We start from the raw sequence: 22494 nt of genomic DNA, 5'->3' as shown, positions 1-22494 counted from the left end.
ACAGAAATAGACAATTAAACCACATAGTAGACCAAACACGCATTCCGCTAGCCTGGCTCGAGACTGGCAACTAGCATTCTATGCAAAAGTACTGTACATGATAAACAATAAAGAAAATGCACATGCACACGAAACAAATATTATATCAACAAAAGAAACAGCATCTGTGACATGTTCGGGGTAAGATTTTAGCCTCCATTTAGTATTTCTACCTCCGCTTTACCATACTATCAGCATGAGTATCGGGGCAAACCTACCTCTCCTCATTACAGCGTCCAGTCAACTGAGGAGAAACACGCGAATTTACAAAGTAACGTCACAAGATGGTCAGAGGTCAGAGGTCACACAGCAAAATTACAATAAATAAAATAAAAGCCCCCCAAAGGAAAAACATATATATGAGCACGCGTATACAAAACAAAACAACAAAGTGCTTACAGAAACTGAAAATGGATTATTGGTGAAATAAAAAAAACATTATATTTACACATCGGCTACACGTAAATATTTTATGGCACAAAGAACGCGTATTGTTTTCATTGAGAGGTGGAGTGTTCGCATATACTGATAATGTTATTGATACTGTTTTTTTTTTTCAAAGATTCTCTGAAGGCTTTGCATATTAGCATAGCATAGTTTAGTTTAGTATAGTTTATTGTCCTTAGGCTTAGCATATTAGTATAGCATATCATACAAAATAGCACAGTTTTGAAATATGACTCAATAAAATATTGTAAATCGGGCAGGGAACGCAGAAATATGATGTAATCCCTTAAAACACCATGGAAATTGCAATAAACTACTATTGCATGTTGCAGAGCGGACTTCCAGATTTCATAATTCCAGGGAAAATCTGGGAGCGAGGAGAATCGGGCAGTTACACCCAGCATGTGTAGTGCAGAGCGGATTTCCGGACTGTCGTACTTCCGCCAGAGTCGGGCAACACCAAAACCCATTGAGGAACATGCAGTTTTGACGCCCTGCATTTTACTGTTGGAAAGTCCAGCTAGACGGTTGGACGTGACTCTCGGTTTCAGGTATGAATTGCTTCTCAGCTATTAATGCTTCTCATCAATAGAAGAACAAATCCTGAAAGAGGAAATGCCACACCAGTGGTAATACGACTGTGGCGCAGGGTCAGTCTACTTCCGTAACTTTCTATAGAACAGCCCTTGTGGTATTAATGATGCTTTCATGCGGTGTCGGAATAATCGAAAAAATCGGAAACACGAGTTCCCGACTGGGAAAATTCACGTGAATGTCCCCACAAGGCGGAACAACAACTCGAAAGTCAACAACTCGAAAGTTGACATACACGCATACACTCAAAAACATGGCGGCTGAAAGTTAATGTTTGTTTGATAGTAGGAACTAGGTATTAGGTTGTAACGGTTTGTTGCTGTCCACGTAGAGTGGGAAAAGATTAGTTAGAAAAGTTATTTATCGGCAGTTACCCTTATAACAAGTCAGGTAAAGCAATATTTTAGTGGTGTCAGAGAATGTACTGGTACAGACAACTGTGTCCACGTGTTGTTTAAATGCTCTGAGTGATAAAAATGCAACACATCTTTGTGGTGTCCACGTTATTTCCACATTCCGACTTAAAACCACATGAACAAACCGAAGTCAGAAGAACGACTTTACAACTGGGGAAATGGACAATCCAAGGAGCACGTGAATGCAGCATAAGCGCATAAAATATAAGTGTTAATGTTTAGAACTTGTGATTACGCTCAATAATGGAGATTGGTATATAATACGTGTATTATCTGGGGGGAAAAAAAGTTTTTATTTCTGCATTTTTGGCTAAGCAGCATTATGGTGTGGTAGCTATATTGGGCTAATAAGTAACCCCACAACTTAACTTTAATATCTACTTATGTCGCTTTTCCATTGCATGGTACTGGCTGGACTTGATTTTGTGGCTTTTCCATTAGGCAAATCTACACTCAAATATATATATATATATATATATATATGAATGCAACACTTTTTTGTTTTCGCTCCCATTTCTCATGAGTTGAAGTTACAGGTCTGAGATTTCTTCTATGCACACACTTCAGCGCTGCTAAAATAATCCATCCACCTGACAGGTGTGGAATATCGAGATACTGATTAAACAGCATGATTACTGCACAGGTGTGCCTGGACTGGTCACAGTAAAAGGCCAGTCACACAACACAATGCCACAGGTTTTGAAGGAGTGTGCAGTTGACATGCTGACTGCAGGAATGTCGACCATGAACTGATTGTTCGTTTCACTACCATAAGCCATCTCCAACATTGTTTTTGAGAATTTAGGAGTACATCCAACCAGCCTCACAACCGCAGACCACATATAACCAGACCAGCTGTTGCATTAGGTGTCTGGGTGGCTGTTCTCAGACGATCTCTCAGGTGAAGAAGCCAGATCTGGTGTTCCTGGGTTGGCGTATACGATTATATAAGTTTTTTTGTTGTGTGAAAGTTTTTGTGTTTAAAAGTTTTTGGTGGTTTGTGTGTTTGTAGATGAGTTTTGTATTTATTCTGTGAGTAATTCAGTGAGAGATGTGTGTTTTTTGTGTGTTTGTGTGTTTGTAGATGAGTTGTGTATTTATTCTGTGAGTAATCCAGTGAGAGATGTGTGTATTTCTGTGTTCAGGTTAAAGAAACATTAGGATGCAGCTCTTCCTGTTGACCAGAGATTCACCATCACTCCTGAGTCATGCTGTGTTCCTGTCCCTGACCCTCCAAACCACACTCTTATTTCTCATCTCAGGTCTGACCTCACTTCAGTTTGGTCCTTATCTCTGACTTTATGTTTGATTCATAACATCCACTTATATTTCAGAATATTTATATCATCACACACTGTCTCCTCAGGTGTGTGTTTGGGTGGTGATGTGGTGTTGTCTCCTCAGGTGTGTGTTTGGGTGGTGATGTGGTGTTGTCTCCTCAGGTGTGTGTTTGGGTGGTGATGTGCTGTTGTCTCCTCAGGTGTGTGTTTGGGTGGTGATGTGCTGTTGTCTCCTCAGGTGTGTGTTTGGGTGGTGATGTGCTGTTGTCTCCTCAGGTGTGTGTTTGGGTGGTGATGTGCTGTTGTCTCCTGCACCTGTGAATGGAACAGTGGGAGGAAGTGTTTGGATCAACACCACCATCAGATCTGCTGATAAACTGACATTAGTCAGATGGACATTTAATGGATCAAATGTTATTACATCTGATCCTGATGGTGTACGATCAGGACCATCTTACCGTGACAGAGTCAGACTGGACCCACACACTGGTTCATTACAGTTACTGAGTCTGACTGTGAGTGACAGTGGAGAGTACACAGTGATGATAAAGAAAACTCCTAATGATCGGGACGTGACAGGCAAAACTACACTCCGTGTGTCCGGTGAGTAATGACTTATCTGCACCTTTTTTCAAAATAGGTCTCTTCAGTTTATTAGCTATGCTTGTGTTGTGCTCATTACCAAGACAATGTCTGTAGGCATCTGGTGTCAGGGCTCCAGACCGCGACCATTTTTGGAGACAGTGCGACTCGATTTTATAACTAGGTGCACCAGTGTGACTTGCATATGTGCCCCGCATTTTTGTAAAAACATCATCGTACGTCACATGAAACACCAGGAGGGAGTGAGAATTGATTTGCTTGTGTGTGTATGTGTGAGGGAGAGAGTGATTAGAGTGGAAAGCGAAAGCAAGTCTATTGTCATCATAACAACATGGGACAATTCTGTCATCTACCTGTGCCCAGTCCATAACTGCTCTCGCTCTCATTTGGCTCCTTGGTGATAATTTAAATACACAGAATAAATACACGGTCTGTCTTCAAATTTCCTGATGCTTAACGCAGGCAAGACCGAAATGCTGGTCATTGGTCCCCCTACGCATAAGCATCTTTTTTAGTGATCTTACTCTAAATTTTGACAGCTGCATCATCTCTCAAAACTATACAGCTAAGAACCTTGGTGTGATTTTTGACTCTAGTCTCTCGCTAGTCACTCATATCAAGAACCAAATCTGCCTTTTATCACCTCCGTAACAATGCTAAAATCTTACCTTTCTAAGTATGGCTGATGCAGAAACCATTGTTCACGCATTCGTCATGTCTCGCCTCAATTACTGCAGTGATCTGTGCTCTGGCCTGCCTGCCTCTAGTACCAATAGTCTTCAGCTGGTCCAGAATGCTGCTGCTAGAATTCTGACCCGAACGAAGAAGTTTGATCACATTAGCCCTGTCCTGGCTTCCCTTCATTGGCTCCCAATTCATGCAAGGGCAGATTTTAAGGTCCTCTTATTAACATATAAAATTTTACATGGGCTTGCGCCTTCCTACCTGTCTGACTTAATCACACCCTATAACCCACCTCGCACCCTGCGCTCTCAAGATTCTGGATTATTAGTCATTCCAAGAGTTAAAAAGAAGTCCGCTGGCAACCGAGCCTTTTCCTACCGCTCTCCCTTCCTCTGGAATGGTTCACCTACAGAAGTTAGGGAGGCAAACTCTCTCCATACCTTTAAAACGAAACTAAAGACTTATCTATTTTCTCTAATTTATGCATGATATAATTTTGATTAGACTCTGTTATAAACATGTAAAGCCCTTTGAGACTATAAATAGTGATATTGGGCTCTAAATAAATATTATTATTATTATTATTTTTATAATGAAACGAACTATCGATTACTTTTTCAAAAGAAAAGATCCCTCAGACCAGTCAAGAAGATTTTATGGAAGTTAACGTGTTGCAATAATAGCAATGGTAGATAGTTTTTAATCTAGTGGGAGAGTTAGGTTACTGTAAAGTCTCATAGTGACCAGGGCCTTGATTTACTTCAGCTCAAAAAAGAGCCAGGCCTTTATTATTTGAAACAGGCCATTATTTAATATATTACTATGATCTGCAGGATCATAACGCAGATGAAACAGCACAGATTGTTTTAAGTCTCTGTGCTATTGTGAAAGCTATGACGTGAGATTGTTTACTTAAGCTGATGCAGTATAAATATCTGTATATAGCATCAGCTCGTGTGCAATGCACAATAAAGTTAAGCACACAGGCCACACACAAGCAGATGTTTCATTGAAACTGCAGAAATTTTGCAGATTAACATACCAATATTACCTGAATTTGGAGGGAGAATGAACACAGTTATCCACAGATTTATACCATCTGTTGATATAGCAAATGATACAGTAATTCTATCACAAAATGAAATTGGTGATCATTTACAAAATATAAATACTTTATATTTACTATATTTACGTTGGTTAGCATTGACTATTCTGTGAATTGTTTCATTGTTAATCAAGGAGGATAAATGGGAACAGGTTGAAATAATGAAAGGTTTAATTTGTTTAAAGCTTTAAAGGTTTAATTTGTTCCTCTGTTTCCAGCTCACTGGCCAACCTGTCCCTACTGTACCTGCACCATCTAACATCAGACATCTTTTCCCTTCTCATAGAAATAATGAATTAACACATAGGAAATAGGAAGGAGAGTTTTGGTAGTGATGTCCCTGAACACTAATAATGGGCCATTAACACACACAGTCCTACAGCAAACACAGTCCATGTGAGTTACAACCAGTGGCAACGTTAAGTCCGGTCGTTCTGGGCTGTAGCCCCAAATATTTTACCCTGAAAAAGGAGGTGTTTATAGTAAAACTACAGACAGGCTGTGTAACAGAGCAGATCTTGACTTGCAGTGTCTGAAGGTGGAGGGAGTAACCCAGTGCTGCTCAGTGCACAAAAAGTCAGAAGACAAGTGCACACCCAGATCCAACGCTCCGGTTTTCTTAGCTTCTTAGCCCCTGATCATTTCAATAACTCGAAATGCTGCTGATTAGAACACTGTCAGTATGGTATTTCTGTAAAAGTGAAACTAATAGCAACAGAGTGGTGAGCATAATTACTGTATGTTGTACAGATCCAAATAATGCTGTGGAAATATGAATTTACCACCTGAGCCTTTCTGTAATCTGCTGGTGCCACCCCCACCCCCCACAATTATTTTTAACAGCTTATTAAGGTTGGCAAATAGAGATGAGGGGCGTCATGCAGTTTATCATGGCTGGCAGAGGTCGTGATTGTGCTCTGTTAAACAAGCAGGGCAGGATGAACTGGGTCATAGTTGTGTTCCACAGGACAGGCAGCAGTAGTTTGGGTCAGGTGAGAAGAAAAGGGGAAGAAAAAAGAGAGAAAAAGATGAGATTGTAATGATTAACTGAGTGCAGTATGAGACTCCAGCAGGCCATGTTAGGACAATGTACCTTAGGGTCAGAGTGTGGCACAGGTATGAAGGCTCCCTGAGATTCAACCAATAGGAGAAATAACATAAGATGGAAGGGTGACAGCACTGAGAGTCTAGTTCACCAAAAAACTGTCATTGGTCCTCTTCCACTACCATTCCTTGGCTTTGTGGATGACTGATGAGAAATACCTTACTAAATAACTTACTTATATTTAACTTTAGTCTAGATTAAACAAATATGTCTTTAACTGATATTTAAAAATTCCAGTGTGTCTGAGAACTGAGTGAGTCTCAGTTGGAAGGCTGCCCCATATCTATGGAACGCTAAAGTAATAAATACGATATTTAAGAGGATGCCAATGTAGACAGCACAATATAGGGCTAACAATTTTCTAGATCTGGGGAGAAATCTAGCCACTGCATTCTGAATCTGCTGGAGTCTTCTCAAGGACTCTAAGGGACATCCAGCAAACCGAGCATTACAATAGTCTAGCCTGGAAGTATGTTACACTCCAACCAAGAGATGAGAACAAACGCTATTTTTTTTAATTACATGCTGACAGTCAGGTGAGTCACTCAGGCCCTGTTTACACCTTGCATGAAGACCTGATTTTGGTGATCCAATCACAAGTGGACAGCTCTAAAGTACAGGTGTAAACGCATCCAATGTGCATTGTTGTCGCCTCGAGATCCGATCACTAAGACCACGTTCGGAGGTGGTCTGGACCGCATGTGACCACATTCTTATAGCAGTGTAAATGCGAATGCGAGCACGACCACATTGAACGACCACCTACTCAACTGACGTCCTCTTCTTACGCGGGACTCTTTTGGCAACGGCGTCGTATTAAAGTGTGACAACAGGCAACAACAACATCAGGCAAAATGGAAATTGTTTTGTTTTCTTCTTCTTCTTTTAATTTCCGACAGACTAGGCACAGGAAGTGCATTGATGTTGATTCAAAACAACGACATTTACCGTGAAAAAGCTTCATGTTCCAAAACTGCGATCAGTGATCAGCGCATTTGTCTGACATCTCACATGTCATAAGCACTGTTTCTAATGAAAAAAGCAAACTGAAATTTAATGAAAGGGGTAACACGTTGTTGATGGATCAAGTAAAGAGAGGTTTCAAACTTCAATAGGAATGTGCTGAAGTATAATGCAAAGAATTTCTTTATAGTTGTGGTTGGATAGAAAGTTAAAGTTGATCCTTTTGTCGATACTCGGAGTACAAATCCATAAATGTACTAGTAAAGTACAGTAGTGAGGTATTTTTACTTCATTACTCACCACTCCTACTTTTGAACCCATTAAACACAAGTCACATGACTGTTGTCTCTTCTAAACAGTCTAGGCATTGCCCCAGATCTGGGACATGAGAGACAGAGGTGTCTTAAATCTGAGACATGGGGGTTTGTGTTTCAAGACTGATGTGATCTGAAGTCAAAGCAGAATCTGTCTCCTAATGATCCACACAGACACATCAAATAAAGTAACATAACACTTTTCTCTTTTTCTTTCACAGATCAGCGTCATGATGGAAGTGGTGTTGGTGTTGTGGTAGGGGGTATTCTTGGAGGTGTCTGTGTTGTTATTGTTGTTGTTGTTGTGTATTTGTGGTATAGAAAGCGAAAATCACCTCAGTCAGACATAAATGAATAGGAGATGATGAATCTGAGTGCTAGTGAAACTGCTTCCTCTTTTATCACTGAATATAAAGTGAAAATATCAGGTTGTCCAATTATTCAAACCAAACATTTCATTTGAAATGACATGAATGTTGCACTTCTCTGCATGTGTGTAAAATTAGCAAAAGTGTTTAAAATATCAGAAAGTGGTATATAGCTAAATAAACATTATATTTGAATGTGTTATATAAATAATTCAAAATAAGTACAACTGTTTTCATGTTATAAGTATACAACACAGGGGTTAACTGTTCACCTGTTTATAGAAAAGTATTTTAGTCTGTCATATGCATTCCATTACAAACTAACATAAATTATAACATATTTCAGTGCTGTGTGAATAATGTTGTATTTGTGTGTTTCCCATGATGCTGTGGGGCTGGGTGTGAGGGGTTGATGTGATTGGCCAATCACTGCTCTGTCTCTGACTGTCCTCCATGTTTCCTCACACTGTCAACATCTGTTTTTAATCTTAGTCCATCTCTACACATCATCATCTAATGTTTTATGCTTTCATGTTGTCATACAAGTTTGTCCTGCACTTGTAGTGAATGGAAACATTATGACTGGAACAAACAAACTGTCTGTGATCATTTTATACAGACATGACATTCACATTGAGGTCAGAGGGGTATTCCAGTAAGCGAGTTTAGTTAAAACTCAGAGTAAGTAGTAAAGCTCCTAATAGAGGAGTCCAATGGCTCTTTTCTTCTAGCTAACAAAGCTATAGGGCTCTTCTATTAGGATGTTTACTATTTACTAAACCTGCTTTCTAGAATACCCCCAGCTCTCTCACTGTAATGAGTTTGTTATTATTCTGTTATTCATTTATTCATCTGTTCAGTTTTATCAGGACTTAGTTAGTTAGTTAGTTAGTTAGTTTGCTTATTTGTTTGTTAGTTTGTGTAAACACTGTCAGTGTTCCATGTGTTGTTATCACACACTGATGTTTCATTAATGTTTCCAGAACTCTTGCTCTCTGCAGAGCACAGCTAAAAATTCACAATATTTACCCAAGTATAGTTCACAAGTTAATAAATAAATACAGTTAGAAAGTTCCAGTTTCAAGTTTAGGTTTATTTAAAGCCCAATATCACTGTTTACAGTCTCAAAGGACGTTACATGCCCACAGGATTACAACAACCAGAGCAGGGCGGCACCCCCTGACTTGATCCTCATAGCCTAAAAAGCAACCCAGATGCTAGGGAAAATGGGAGAGATCATGAAGTCATCAAATCATAAATTTCTCAAATGTCTCACATGTTTCAAAACTACCATACTACCATGTTATTTATTTATTATTTTATTGTTGCAGGAAACTTGAACTTGTTGCCTTATGGCTGTGTTATAATATTAGGTTCTGAGGATGTTGTGTTTTAGACAGTATTGCAGTGAATTAACTGCCTGTGTGTTGTTCACATGCCTTTTATGCATATTTTGCTTTATTTTTGTACTCTTTTTATATTTCTTGTTTTTGATGTATGACTGACTTGTTTTTAAGCCACCGATGTAAGATTTTCATTTTGCTTTAATAAAAATACATTCAAAAACAGTTTGTCTTGTTCTTTTTAAACAGTGGTGTTGGCAATCTGTACAATATAAATCCAATACTGTAATCTGCACAGTATAGCTCAGCATAGCTCTCTCTTCCCCTCCTCTCTACCATCTGACTCGACTCTTTCTCCTCTGTCTGTATGTGGAGGTGACTCCATCCATAGGTCGGCGTCTTCTCCCCTGTTAACCTGCGCTGACCTGCTCCTCCTGCACCTCACACAGACACGAGCTCTCCTCCATTATCTCCTCCTATTATCTTTATTCTGTCTGTTAGCGCCCCCATCAGGTGACTAACACTATGACAAAATCTCAGATACTTCTGTCTCCTCGAAGATGTGGTCAAATATCATTGGTTATTTTTAATGAAACTCATATTACACGGACTGCTCCTATGTTTAACACATTTTAAGTTGAGTAAGTTTAAGTTTCCATGATTGCACACACACACTGTGAACGGTGAGCAATTAATTTGTCTCTGCATTTAACACCAGTAGTGAACACACACCAGACGCAGGAGCAGCATTCCTTGGGGAGCACTGGGGTTAAGTGCCTTGCTCAAGGGCACACAGACCACGGCTGCCCTCTTGTGGTAGCTCACTGTAAAGACAGGAGAGGAGGCAGGTGAACTCACTGTGTCAGAATCCAGTACTGAAGGGCCAAGGTGCTGGTCACAGCAGAGAAGATGATGCTGTTGCTAGGAGACAGAGTTTGACCATCCTTCATACTTTCTCTGGTGATGATGGAGACAGTTCCCTCACAGGTTAAAACAGCAGAACTCTGATCTTCTGTGAGGCAGCCTCCTGGAGTCCTGATGTTGGTACTGGACATTGGCACTGTAGAAAACGCATATGAGGAGAAATATTACACTGGGATGTGATCACCCACATTAAAGAATAAGATTGATTAACTCCTAACACTGTTGTAAGTAAGTGTCAAATTTTATTCAGAGTATGCACAAGAAAAAGACATATGATGTTAGAATCAAACCGGCAACCCTCCAGTCACAAGCCCAGTTCGCTAACCTTTAGACCATGGCTGCCCACGAAGTAACCAACCCCGACGAGGATGGGATTCGAACCCACGCGTGCAGAGCACAACCACTTGGCCACCTCATCTTTATACTGAAAAAAAATCGTTGTAATGTTTTATCTCTTTAGATTTTTGGCTTTGTGTAAAACCAGTGAAATTGTTTCTAAAAAACATTCCCCCTAAAATGAGTGTGAACTCTGTGTCAGTGTGTTCTAAGAGACCAAACTCAGGGTCATGTGACAGTGGAAAGATTCATGCAGTGGAAATGAGTGGAGAGGATTTGATGAGTTTTGACCACACGGGGGCGATATTGTATTTTAACCTCTACATGATTCCATCTGCTGTAGGAAAGAAAAGTGCAGTTTGTTTGTATATAAAACAGTTTTCTGTATGGATTATTACTCTTCTCACATTTCTCTTACAGTTATGACAAAGTGTAAGTCAGTGATTAATGTTAAAGGTGAGTAAATATCTGAGATTAGAGAAGAGAAAACTGATCCACATCCCTGTTAGTCACTGTGACGTGAAATTCCCAAACTAAAAGTGAATTCATATTGTCCAGGATGAAGACACACCTTTCAAACAGTCAGAGGAAGATGAGGGAAGATCTTCCTCAGCTGTGGTGTGTGTGTTTATTGTGTGAATGACAGTGTTTAGTTAACATGCCTCACGGAGTTTTTCACTTTGTCCACACAAACACTGCTCCCTACAAAGACATAATGACAAAACCAGACAGACATGTTCAAATGCTTAAGACTATTTTATTTCTTTAAGTGTGTGTATTTTAGAGCCTAAAGTGTCTCCACTAGTACAAACATTTCTACAGACACACAGAGGAAATGACCCACTGATGTTAGTGAGTTTTACCCTGTGGTTTACATTGAGTCTGTGAGTGTTGATGAGTTTGGCTAAAACCTGACAGACAGCAGACAGAGGAGAACAGACCAAATGGAGCCCACTGCAGTGTCCTCCCTGATCATATTCCTGCTAACAGGTAAAAACATCTCATCATTTATGACAATAAACCATTATATGAGGCCATAGACCAGTTCATAGAGTGTTTCTCTTCTGTGTTAGAATTGTTCTAATGGAATATAATGTGATATATGACACTGGATCCTAATGTCCCTGTTCTAGTTTAGAAAGATGTTTGACTAGTGTATCCTAGTGTCTGCTGCAGTGTGTTAAATGTGCAGTGTGTGTTTTGTGTGTGTGTGTGTGTGTGTGTGTGTGTGTGTGTGTGTGTGTGTGTGTGTGTGTGTCTGTGTGTGTGTGTGTGTGTTGTTCCCTCCTCTAATGCAGTCTCTTTACTGGTCTCTTGATGGAGGAATCTCTGTGTTAAACCTCATAGACATTCAGGTCTATATTTTGTGGCTGAAACAGAAAATGCAGACTAAAGATAAGACTGGTCTTACAGCAGCTTATGAAAGAAGGAAACAGAAGATGTTAAAACATTCAGAAGTTGTAAAAGTGAAACTAAAACAATGAGAAAATGCCATTATACTGTGAACCTCTGTAATCTAATGGCTGTTGATGGGAAATAAACTTCCTGAACTTTCCACATATGATCAATATGAAGATGTTGTTTCATTCCACACTGTTGGTTTGTTCTCATGTCCTATGTCATACAGATGTGGATCTTATTGAAAAGTCCTGGTGGAATTATGGGTAAACAGACAGAAATAATGATAAATAAAATCTATCACTGAGACCTGTGTCATGGTATTTTGGTGAGTGTGACAGTAGACAGTTTGACTGATGTAGGAAATGGTGAGAACTGAAATAAGACATGAGGGGGAACTGCCAGAGAGAATTCTGATTGGTCAGAATATACGTATTATAACTGACCATATTAGGAAATGCAGGAAATACAGTCTGGAATCTTATATGAGAGAGGCACACAATATCTAAAAACTGGAAAAAGAAAAAAACAACAACAACAACAACAACAATAAACAAACAAACAAGAAAACAAAATAAATCAAACACTGATCGATCAATAGTTTAGCCCTACTAAAGCTGTCACACTAAATATCACATATTTTACATTTTTTAGTTTTAACTAAAGTTGTAATTGTATTCTGAACTGTTGACTGATGATTAATTGATGAGTTTAGTCTCTTTCTGAGTGTTACTGCCGTGTGTGTGTGTGTGTGTGTGTGTGTGCTAGTACTATGTCTATATATATTATCAAGCTTATATTCACATTATCTCTTTAATGAGTCTGTCATTTTTAAAACCCTTTTACTCTGACTGAATTCATGGTCATCTAAAACAAGCAGCTTTATATTTCCAAAGATCTCATCTTAAAAACAGATTTCAATGGTTTGGTTTTGGTATTTAGAAAAATTTTTGTTAAATTGTAGATTTCAGAATAGATCTGCATCTATGGAAGCAGAATAGAGCTGTGTCTATGGAAACATAATAAAACTGTATCTATGAGGGCGGAGCAGAATTGTAGATGCGGAAACAGATTAGAACTGAACCATAGCAAACATCACAGCAGGGACAGGCAGGCTCATTGTTATAGTGAAGAAACTTCCAGAATTCTCACTACTACACTCTGGCTACAGTGAATTCTGGGATCAGTAAGAATGATAATGATTCTGATTATAATACTGACTCTCTGTTCTCTCCTCAGGTGTGTGTTTGTGTAGTGATGTGGTGTTGTCTCCTCAGGTGTGTGTTTGTGTAGTGATGTGGTGTTGTGTCCTCAGGTGTGTGTTTGGGTGGTGATGTGGTGTTGTCTCCTGGACCTGTGTATGGAGCAGTAGGAGGAAGTGTTTGGATCAACACCACCAACAGATCTGGTGATAAACCACTTACTGCAGTACACTGGTCATTTAATGGAAAACCTGTTATTACATCTGACCCTGATGGCGTCCTTACAGAACCAGTTTACCATGACAGAGTCAGACTGGACCCACACACTGATTCATCAGAGTTACTGAGTGTGACTGTGAGTGACAGTGGAGAGTACACAGTGATGATAAAGAAAACTCTTAATGATCCAGCACTGACAGACAAAACTACACTAGACGTGATTGGTAAGAATCACTGCATCACCACACTGGTCACATCCTCCTTCTTTATTCAACCAATCATAACTCTCAACAACCTCATTTACATATTACATTAATTTATTCACGTTTAATATGTAAATGAATGGGGGTAATGTTGATTTAATAACTGGTCTAGAGTAACAGGACCCAGAGCTGTTTCATGTAAAGATGTGCACCACTACAAATTCACTTTACAAATGTAAAGTCCATTATAATCCACTGTAATATGGTTCTATACACTTCCTACAGATATGTAATGTATTGATATTCTCTAACATGTTTCATACAGATGTAAGATATAACTAAATATAATGAGAAAAGATCCAGAGACCAGTGTAGTCTATACAGCAGACAACATACAGTCTGTCACTGACTACACTCACATGACAGAGAAATGATGTTTATATGACATCACATACAGTCTGTCACTGACAACACTCACATGACAGAGAGATGATGTTTATATTGTTTATGATGTTTATATTATTTATATAATATTATATATGTTCATTGCTGTGTTAGACTCTTCCTCACTGTGACCAGACTCTGAACAGGTCTCTCACTTCACACTAACAGTCTGGTGACTTTCTCATTCCTCTCCAACCTGATAAAAAACTGAACTTTGACTAAATCATTTTAATAGTTAATCCTCAGTAATCAAGATCATTCATAATGAATATAAATGTCATTTATTAAATATCCATTATCAGCCCCTCAGTGTCATTTGTCTCCAGTGTGTTCAAAGCCAAACTTTCTCTTTCCCTCCTGAATGTTTTCACTGAATACTTAAATCATTTCTCCTACAGAGACAGTATCTGGAGTTTCCCTCACTGGTCCAGCACAACCCCTAATAGAAGATCAAAGTTCTGCTAATTTAACCTGTGAGGGAACTGGCTCCATCATCACCACAGAATGGATGAAGGATGGTCAACCTCTGTCTCCTAGCAACAGCATCATCTTCTCTGCTGATCTGAGATCAGTGTCCATCAGTCCAGTGAGGAGATCAGACAGTGGAGAATACCAGTGTAGACTCAGTAACCCTGTCAGCTCTGACACTGCAACCTACACAATGACCGTCAACTGTGAGTGTGACACACATTCACTTTACTGATGGTAATTCACCTACAGACACTATAGAAATAAATAGAATAACAGAGACAATAGAAATGAATAGAATAACAGATTAACTCCATCCCATGATGCCTCTGTGTTTCAGATGGACCAGAGAACGTTTCCATCAGTGGACAGAATGAGGTGGAGGTGGGGTCAAAGGTGACTCTGACGTGCTCTGCTGAATCCACACCTCCTGCCTCCTTCATCTGGATGTTGAATGGAAGAGGAACAGGAGAAACTACAGCCTCATATTCCATAGAGAAGATTGACTCCACACACAGTGGGAATTACACCTGCACAGCCTGGAACAGTGTCACCTCACTCAACACAACAGTTCACCATCATTTAACAGGTAAAGGTAAAGTTTCACTGTGAGAAATGACAAATTTTATACGGAAATGATTTTCACATGCTTTGGCTTCACATGCTTTTCACACGCTTTCAGCTTGACTCTACTTTAAATTAGTTTGTGTTTACAGTAACCATGACAACAGGAGGGTTCTATAGGACTGTGACATCATCACTGAAGATCATTGTTATTCTGGTGGCCACAGTGTTCCTCATCAGGAGGTCAGAGACTCTACCATGTCATCTTAGGACACCATCACCTGTAGTCAACACATGCTCCATCACTCTCTACAGCTTATCAAAACACCATCAAAATATTCATATCTGTCATCTTTATCTTCTCAGGTTAAAATCCAGCCATAACAATAGCGCAACATCCAGGAAGGGTGAGGATCACTTGAGTTCTATCTGTTTGTTCAGTACCATGTCATAATAATCATAATAAAAATATCAGTTTATTTAGAGCCCAATAACACTATTTATAGTCTCAGAGGGCTTTACATGTCCATAGCAAAGTTTAATCAAAATGATATTATCCATAAGTTTGAGAAAATAGATCAGCTAAGTCTTTAGTCTGGTTTTAAAGGTATGGAGAGAGTTTGCCTCCCTAACTTCTGTAGGTAAACTGTGTGGATTTTATAAACATTTATGTGGAGAGACTAAGTGTCCAGATACACCAGGACAACACAATGACTCTATTAAACAATTCTACAAGGTCTTGTAAAAGAAAAATTACACTGGGGCAGTAAGTCAGTAAATAAATGACATAAATATATTTTAAAAGTCTCTTGTGTATCTTTTTTTAGATCAACAGGAACCTGTCTGTGGGAATGTTTTATTTTTAACATGTTTTCCCAGATGGGTGATGTTCAGGTGACATCCCCAGATAGGCAATACTCAGATAGGTGACATCCCCAGATAGGGACGTGAACCAGCGTAATCCACACAGACTCGTGTTTGGTATTCAGATAAAGCTTGTTTATTTATGTTTATTGTTTATACTCAGAGTCTCTGGTGTTCTGCTCATACATGAATAGAAACAGACCTACAAGCATCGTTTGGCATCACTGATAGTGAGAGTTGGAGATAAAAGTTCAGGCTGATCACTACTTGGCAACTTGTTACTCTCTCAACTCTGACATTACAGGATATGATGTCATGAGTTAGTATATGAATATGTACATTACACATTAATGTCTTAAAGACATAGTGCACAATTTGACCGTTACAAGTTCACACTTTATGCAGAGTATACAGTCATAAATATATACAATAATGCTTATTTCAAATGCATATTTAATTATGCAAACAGCTCAATCTTTTCAAACCATGAGTCGTGAGTCCGTCATTCATTAAAATCAGGAACAGATAACAGCTCCATTACACAGTAACACAGTTTGTCTTATCACTGCTATGAGTCTGTCATTCATTAAAATCAGGAACAGATGACAGCTCCACTACACAGTAACACAGTTTGTCTTATCACTGCTATGAGTCTGTCATTCATTAAAATCAGGAACAGATGACAGCTCCATTACACAGTAACACAGTTTGTCTTATCACTGCTATGAGTCTGTCATTCATTAAAATCAGGAACAGATAACAGCTCCATTACACAGTAACACAGTTTGTCTTATCACTGCTATGAGTCTGTCATTCATTAAAATCAGGAACAGATAACAGCTCCATTACACAGTAACACAGTTTGTCTTATCACTGCTATGAGTCTGTCATTCATTAAAATCAGGAACAGATAACAGCTCCATTACACAGTAACACAGTTTGTCTTATCACTGCTATGAGTCTGTCATTCATTAAAATCAGGAACAGATGACAGCTCCATTACACAGTAACACAGTTTGTCTTATCACTGCTATGAGTCTGTCATTCATTAAAATCAGGAACAGATAACAGCTCCATTACACAGTAACACAGTTTGTCTCATCACTGCTATGAGTCTCATTCATTAAAATCAGGAACAGATAACAGCTCCACTACACAGTAACACAGTTTGTCTTATCACTGCTATGAGTCTGTCATTCATTAAAATCAGGAACAGATGACAGCTCCATTACACAGTAACACAGTTTGTCTTATCACTGCTATGAGTCTGTCATTCATTAAAATCAGGAACAGATGACAGCTCCATTACACAGTAACACAGTTTGTCTTATCACTGCTATGAGTCTGTCATTCATTAAAATCAGGAACAGATAACAGCTCCATTACACAGTAACACAGTTTGTCTTATCACTGCTATGAGTCTGTCATTCATTAAAATCAGGAACAGATAACAGCTCCATTACACAGTAACACAGTTTGTCTTATCACTGCTATGAGTCTGTCATTCATTAAAATCAGGAACAGATAACAGCTCCATTACACAGTAACACAGTTTGTCTTATCTCTTCTATGCTGATGACACCCAGAAAATCAGACCATATCTGACAGAGTGAATGCAGCCCAACTGCTTGTCCAGACACTTGTCATCTCAAGACTGGACTACTGGAACTCTATCCTGAACAGTGTACTGTCATGTTCTACCAAAATACTGCAGATGATTCAAAATGCTGTGGCATGTCTGGTCTTCAATCAGCCGAAACAAGAAGACGTCACAAACCTCTTCATCTCCCTCCACTGGATGTGACGAATTTAGTCCACAGGGGGCTGCATAGGTAATGATGAAAGTTTTAGAGACTGGCCTGGGAGTGATGGACACTGGGAATTTGATTTGAGAATCATGTTTAAAGAATTACTATTGACCATTCAACGCTGCCTTTTACTTCTCTCTCTCTGTCCTCTCTCTCTCTGTGTGTGTGTGTGTGTGTTCTTTATTGTGTTTGAACCAAAAGACTGTGCTGTTTGACCACTGTCTTCTCCTGTGTGCAAAATTAAAAAAGAAAAAACAGGAGGAACAGGGTGTGAAAATGTCACAGCCAGCACCTTATTTTGGACTTTTCTTTTGAAATGTCTTGTGCTCCTGTTCTGTGTCTATCTCCGCCCCACACCTGATTCTGTTTGTTCCATTTATTAACCTCGTTTTACCCTTGTTAATTTGAACCAATGCTGTTTGCCCTGTTTAGTTCTCCTCTTGTATTTAAGCCCTTGTGTTTGACTTGTCTATCGTTGTTTGTGTTCATTTGGAGACACTGTTTGGCTGCAGCGTTTGTATCCAGTTTTGGTTCCTGTTTGCACCTGTTTATTTATCTACTTTTTGTAAGTAAAGTCCTCCTTTTTTGTTACCACCATCATGGTGTCTTGTGTTTGGGTCCAGCTCCACTGCACGTCTGACAGAAAATGTGTCACTGACTCGACAGTTGTAAAAGAAGTTCATGAGTCAAACCCACAAACAAGTTGAGAACATGTCACATTTTTTTGCAACTACATACACACAAGTGTTAAAAACGGTGTCATTTCCTAAAACCTGTGAACTCAGTTGTTTTGAGGTCCCTCTGTCATTTCCATGAACCAGACTGTTCAGTCTCTGAGAGGACCAGAGTTCACACTGTTATTTTAAACAATAGCTCTTTTCCACTAGTACCCCTTTTCCACTGCCGCGGTGCCGGTGCCTAATCGAGCACCGGGGCCGCGCTTTTCCACTGAAAAATACTGGTGCCGGAGCCGAAAAGCTGGCACCGGCACGGCACCACAGAATTGCTGGTCCCAAAAGTTGGAAGCGCTGACGTCAGAGGCTATGCAAATAAAAACCACGCGAGAACCAATCAGTTCAGCGTTTGTGTTTGGTACGTGACGTTCTCTAGAGAGGCGGGGGTAACACAAAATGTCTGACCAAGTAGCGGTAGGCTAAAGGATATTTGTAGCATGAAAATATGTATATGATTAAAAGATGTATGAGCAACAATTTGTGTCTACATCAGCACGGGCTGTTGTTTACATGTTACATGAACGTAGTTGGACCCAGAGTGGTAGAAAAAGACACTCTCTCACGCTCTGGCTGGTGCAAATAAACCACTGCATGCAGACCTTCATTTAAACACTCGTTTTAACTTTTGAGCTAGGTGACAGACTTACTATTTTCATGAATTTTGCCCTCCAAGCGAACAGTTATAGAACAAAATTCGTGAGGTGTTTTGCTGTGTGCAAGCGTAGCGTAAAAGTAAATTTATAAAAAGCAAGCAGATGCGTTCTGTCCGACATTATTTTTTCCCCACGGAAATGACCCAAACTTTCGCTATGTAGCGTTCGGTTCCCAAACCTGTGGAAATGCTGGCCGGTTCTCAAAAGGCACCAAGGCAGCACTGGCTCTGCACGGGCACCAGCACCGTCCTAGTGGAAAAGAGCTATAGGACAGTGCTGGTGCCGGTGCCTTGGTGCCTTTTGAGACATACATATTTATGTCATTGTAGGAGCCTAAATGCAGATTATGGACAAAATATGAATATTTGATTAATTGGCATACAATATTGGCATTATTTACAAACGGATTTATTTACATTATTTACATATATTTACAGTAGTCCAATAAGTTAATTGTTGATTTTTTGCACTTTAAAAGACATATGATTGATTCAGATGCACAAGATTTCGTTTGTCATATTTGGGGAATAGGCAATGGATCCCTTCATTGTGGTAATCACATGTGTCTTTAATTGCGGCTTGTTACTCTCGCGAGAGGGGGGGGGGTCAGGCAAGACAGAGTGGAGCCACACAGTTTTTTGACCTCGCTCGCTCTCTCTTTGATTTCTGTCTCTTTTTCTCATTAATAATGCTCTTTAGAATCTTGTCCATTGGTTTTCGATAAGTTTGCAATGAACAACGGTCTGTAAAATATTTTTGTGTCGAAGTAAACAGTTAAACTATACCAAGTGGTCCAGTGGATAAATTATTGGATGTGCACATGGACGAAGGGAGACGGTAGAGCGTCAAACTGAAGGCTACATTCATTGGAACTTACAGTCATAAAGATGTACGATAATACTTATTTGAAATGCATATTTAATTATGACATACTAACAGTTCCATCTTTTCAAACCATATCTGACAGAGTATGCAGCCCAACTGCTTGTCCAGACAATTGTCATCTCAAGACTGGACTACTGGAACTCTATCCTGGAGAGTCTACTGTTGTGTTCTACCAAACCACTGCAGATGTTTCAAAATACTGTTGCATGTCTGGTCTTCAATCAGACAAAATAAGAAAACATCACAGACCTCTTCATCTCCCTCCACTGGGTCCCTGCGTCTGCCAAAATCAAGTTTAATTCCCTGATGCTGTCACAATCCAGCCTGGTCCTTCCACTGTTTAGCCATGTTTTCCCTCTCTCCCGTTTTGTGTTCTGTTTCCTGGGTTCCACTCCAAATTTTTGCTTTCGCTCCAATCACCTGCCTTCCCTCTACTCACCTGTTCACCATTCTCTCATTAGTCTGTGTTTTAAAAGCCTTGTCTCACCACTGACTTCTTGCCAGGTTATCCTTGCCTCTTTTTGGAAGGTTCTCTCACGATTTCATATATGTTTTCTGACGTTTTGCTCATGTTTTGACCTCTGCCTGTTTCCTGGATTTTGCTCTTGTCTTGCCCTTTTGGTTTTTGTGATTGACAGGACTGTTTTTGCCCTCCTCGTCTGTGACCTGTGCCTGCTCACTTTTGATTACTGCTTTGCCCTCCTCTGTACCTCTGCCTTCTGTATTGGACTGACCTGTAGTTATTTTGAACTCTGCCTGGACTCAAACCATGTTTTTGCCAGATCAACATTTTTGCCTGTTTGTGAATTGAGTGTGAACGCCTGCTTTTTTCTGTTTTTGCTGAAATGTTTGATCATTAAAATCACCTTTTTAAATACAATCTCTCAAGAGTCTGCTTCGGGGTCCATATTCTGTATCCCAGGCCTCACAGGCCATGACAGAATAATCTAGCCAACAAAATGGACCAAACAGACCTTGACCACCTCAAAGCTGCTGTAGAGAAGCAGGGATCTCTTCTCGCAACTCACCACCAGGAAATCCAACAAGTCAATCAAAAACTCACATGCATTGCTGATTCTCTGAGTAACCTCATTACCCAGATCCAGAAGCTCCAGACTACCTCTTCTCCTGCCCCTGCCTTATCCAGCCGCCCTCCAGCAGTTAATTCACCAGCTCCCCTCCAAGGAGAACCAAGGCTACCAGCTCCGCCTCCCTACAATGGTGAGCCAGGAACCTGCCAGCCATTTTTGTCTCAGTGTTCATTGATTATGGAACTCCCAGGCTTCAGTCTTCCCCACTGAATGCTCCAGGGTAGCCTACATCATCTCTTTGCTCACTGGGAAGGCTTGTGAGTGGGGTATTGCTGTGTGGGATGCCAACTCTCCTTTCTGCCACAGTTTAGAAACTTTTCAGAGGAGACGAGGAGGGTGTTTGACCGCACTCTAAGTGGGAGGGAGGCAGCGAGGGAGCCACTACGCCTCAAGCAAGGTAACCATTCCACCTATGATTATGCCATAAGATTTCGAACCCTGTCAGCCTCTTGTGATTGGAACTATCCGGCGCTTTATGATACTTTTTACAACGGACTTTCTGAGAATGTTAAGGATGAGCTGACCTCCCGAGAACTACCCAGTGACCTGAATGCCCTCATGGCTCTGGCGGGTCACACTGATGCCCGCCTAAAGTCACGACAAAGAGAGAGGACCCCAAGATTTCCCAAGGCTTGGGACCCAGTGCCCCCTCCACAGGAACTCCCGCTTTCATCCCCTGAGCCTATGCAAATTGATCGGACCTAGGTTTCTCCAGAGGAGCGTCAGTGATGCCTGCTTTTACTGTGGACAGAATGGGCATTACTGTCAGACGTGACCACGGAGGAACAGACCCTCACCAGTGAGTAAAGAGTTGTTGGTGGGTGTAGTAAATAAAGGATTCCCTGTGGAGCAGTCACTATTGTCTATTTCCCTGTCAGTTTCAGGCAAGGTCCACACTCTCCATAGCTCAAGAGCTGAGGATTACCACACGCTCCCTTGATCAGCCTCTTACTGCCAGAGCTCAAAATGGTCAGTGTTTCAGTGTCATCCACCAGGTTTCTGAGCCAGTGCTTTAACAAGTTTCAGGTAACCACTCTGAGGAAATCTTTGTTGTACCCATTGTGTTAAGACTGCCTTGGCTATCAAAGCACAATCCACATATCCGCTGGACTGATAATTCCATTTTAGGATGGAATGCCTTTTGCCATGCCTATTGCCTTAATGCTGCCGGTTTCCATGAGTCATTTTACTCTCTGCCCGAAGACACCCTCCCAGATCTGTCCTGTGACCCCCCTGAATAGCTTGATCTCAAGCCAGTTTTCAGTAAGTCCAGAGCAACGTCTCTCCCTCCTCACAGACCCTATGACTGTGACCTTTTACCCGGCACTGTCCTTCCTAAAGGTCACATCTACTCTCTGCCCCCCTCAGAGAGAGAGGTCATGGAGAAATACATCTCTGAGTCCCTGGCAGCAGGCATCATTCGCCCCTCCACTTCACCTG

General features: G+C 40.3%; 1 protein-coding gene across 1 annotated transcript; it reads left to right on the top strand.

The window, feature by feature from the left end:
* The first annotated feature begins 959 nt into the window (after nucleotides 1–959).
* Nucleotides 960–21759, top strand: LOC115821822 (carcinoembryonic antigen-related cell adhesion molecule 16-like). Its single transcript, XM_030785607.1, has 8 exons — nucleotides 960–1037; nucleotides 2642–2758; nucleotides 3053–3379; nucleotides 14386–14661; nucleotides 14796–15044; nucleotides 15172–15262; nucleotides 21064–21184; nucleotides 21361–21759. The coding sequence occupies exons 2-8, from the start codon at nucleotides 2659–2661 to the stop codon at nucleotides 21757–21759; spliced, it is 1563 nt and encodes a 520-aa protein (XP_030641467.1). The 5' UTR covers nucleotides 960–1037; nucleotides 2642–2658.
* Nucleotides 21760–22494: the final 735 nt, after the last annotated feature.

Source organism: Chanos chanos, chromosome 9, assembly GCF_902362185.1.
Source record: "Chanos chanos chromosome 9, fChaCha1.1, whole genome shotgun sequence".
NCBI classification, from domain to species: domain Eukaryota; kingdom Metazoa; phylum Chordata; class Actinopteri; order Gonorynchiformes; family Chanidae; genus Chanos; species Chanos chanos.
Note: the sequence above shows the minus strand (reverse complement) of the source record. Positions and strands in the feature narration are given on the sequence as shown.

What these genes read in the sequence shown, in the direction of transcription:
- LOC115821822 (XM_030785607.1), top strand. Translation starts at nt 2,659, where the DNA reads ATGCAGCTCTTCCTGTTGACCAGAGATTCACCATCACTCCTGAGTCAT. An exon ending in AACTACACTCCGTGTGTCCG is followed by an intron (nt 3,380 to 14,385) that starts GTGAGTAATGAC and finishes TTTCTCCTACAG; the next exon opens with AGACAGTATCTGGAGTTTCC. An exon ending in ACAGTGTTCCTCATCAGGAG is followed by an intron (nt 15,263 to 21,063) that starts GTCAGAGACTCT and finishes CTCATTACCCAG; the next exon opens with ATCCAGAAGCTCCAGACTAC.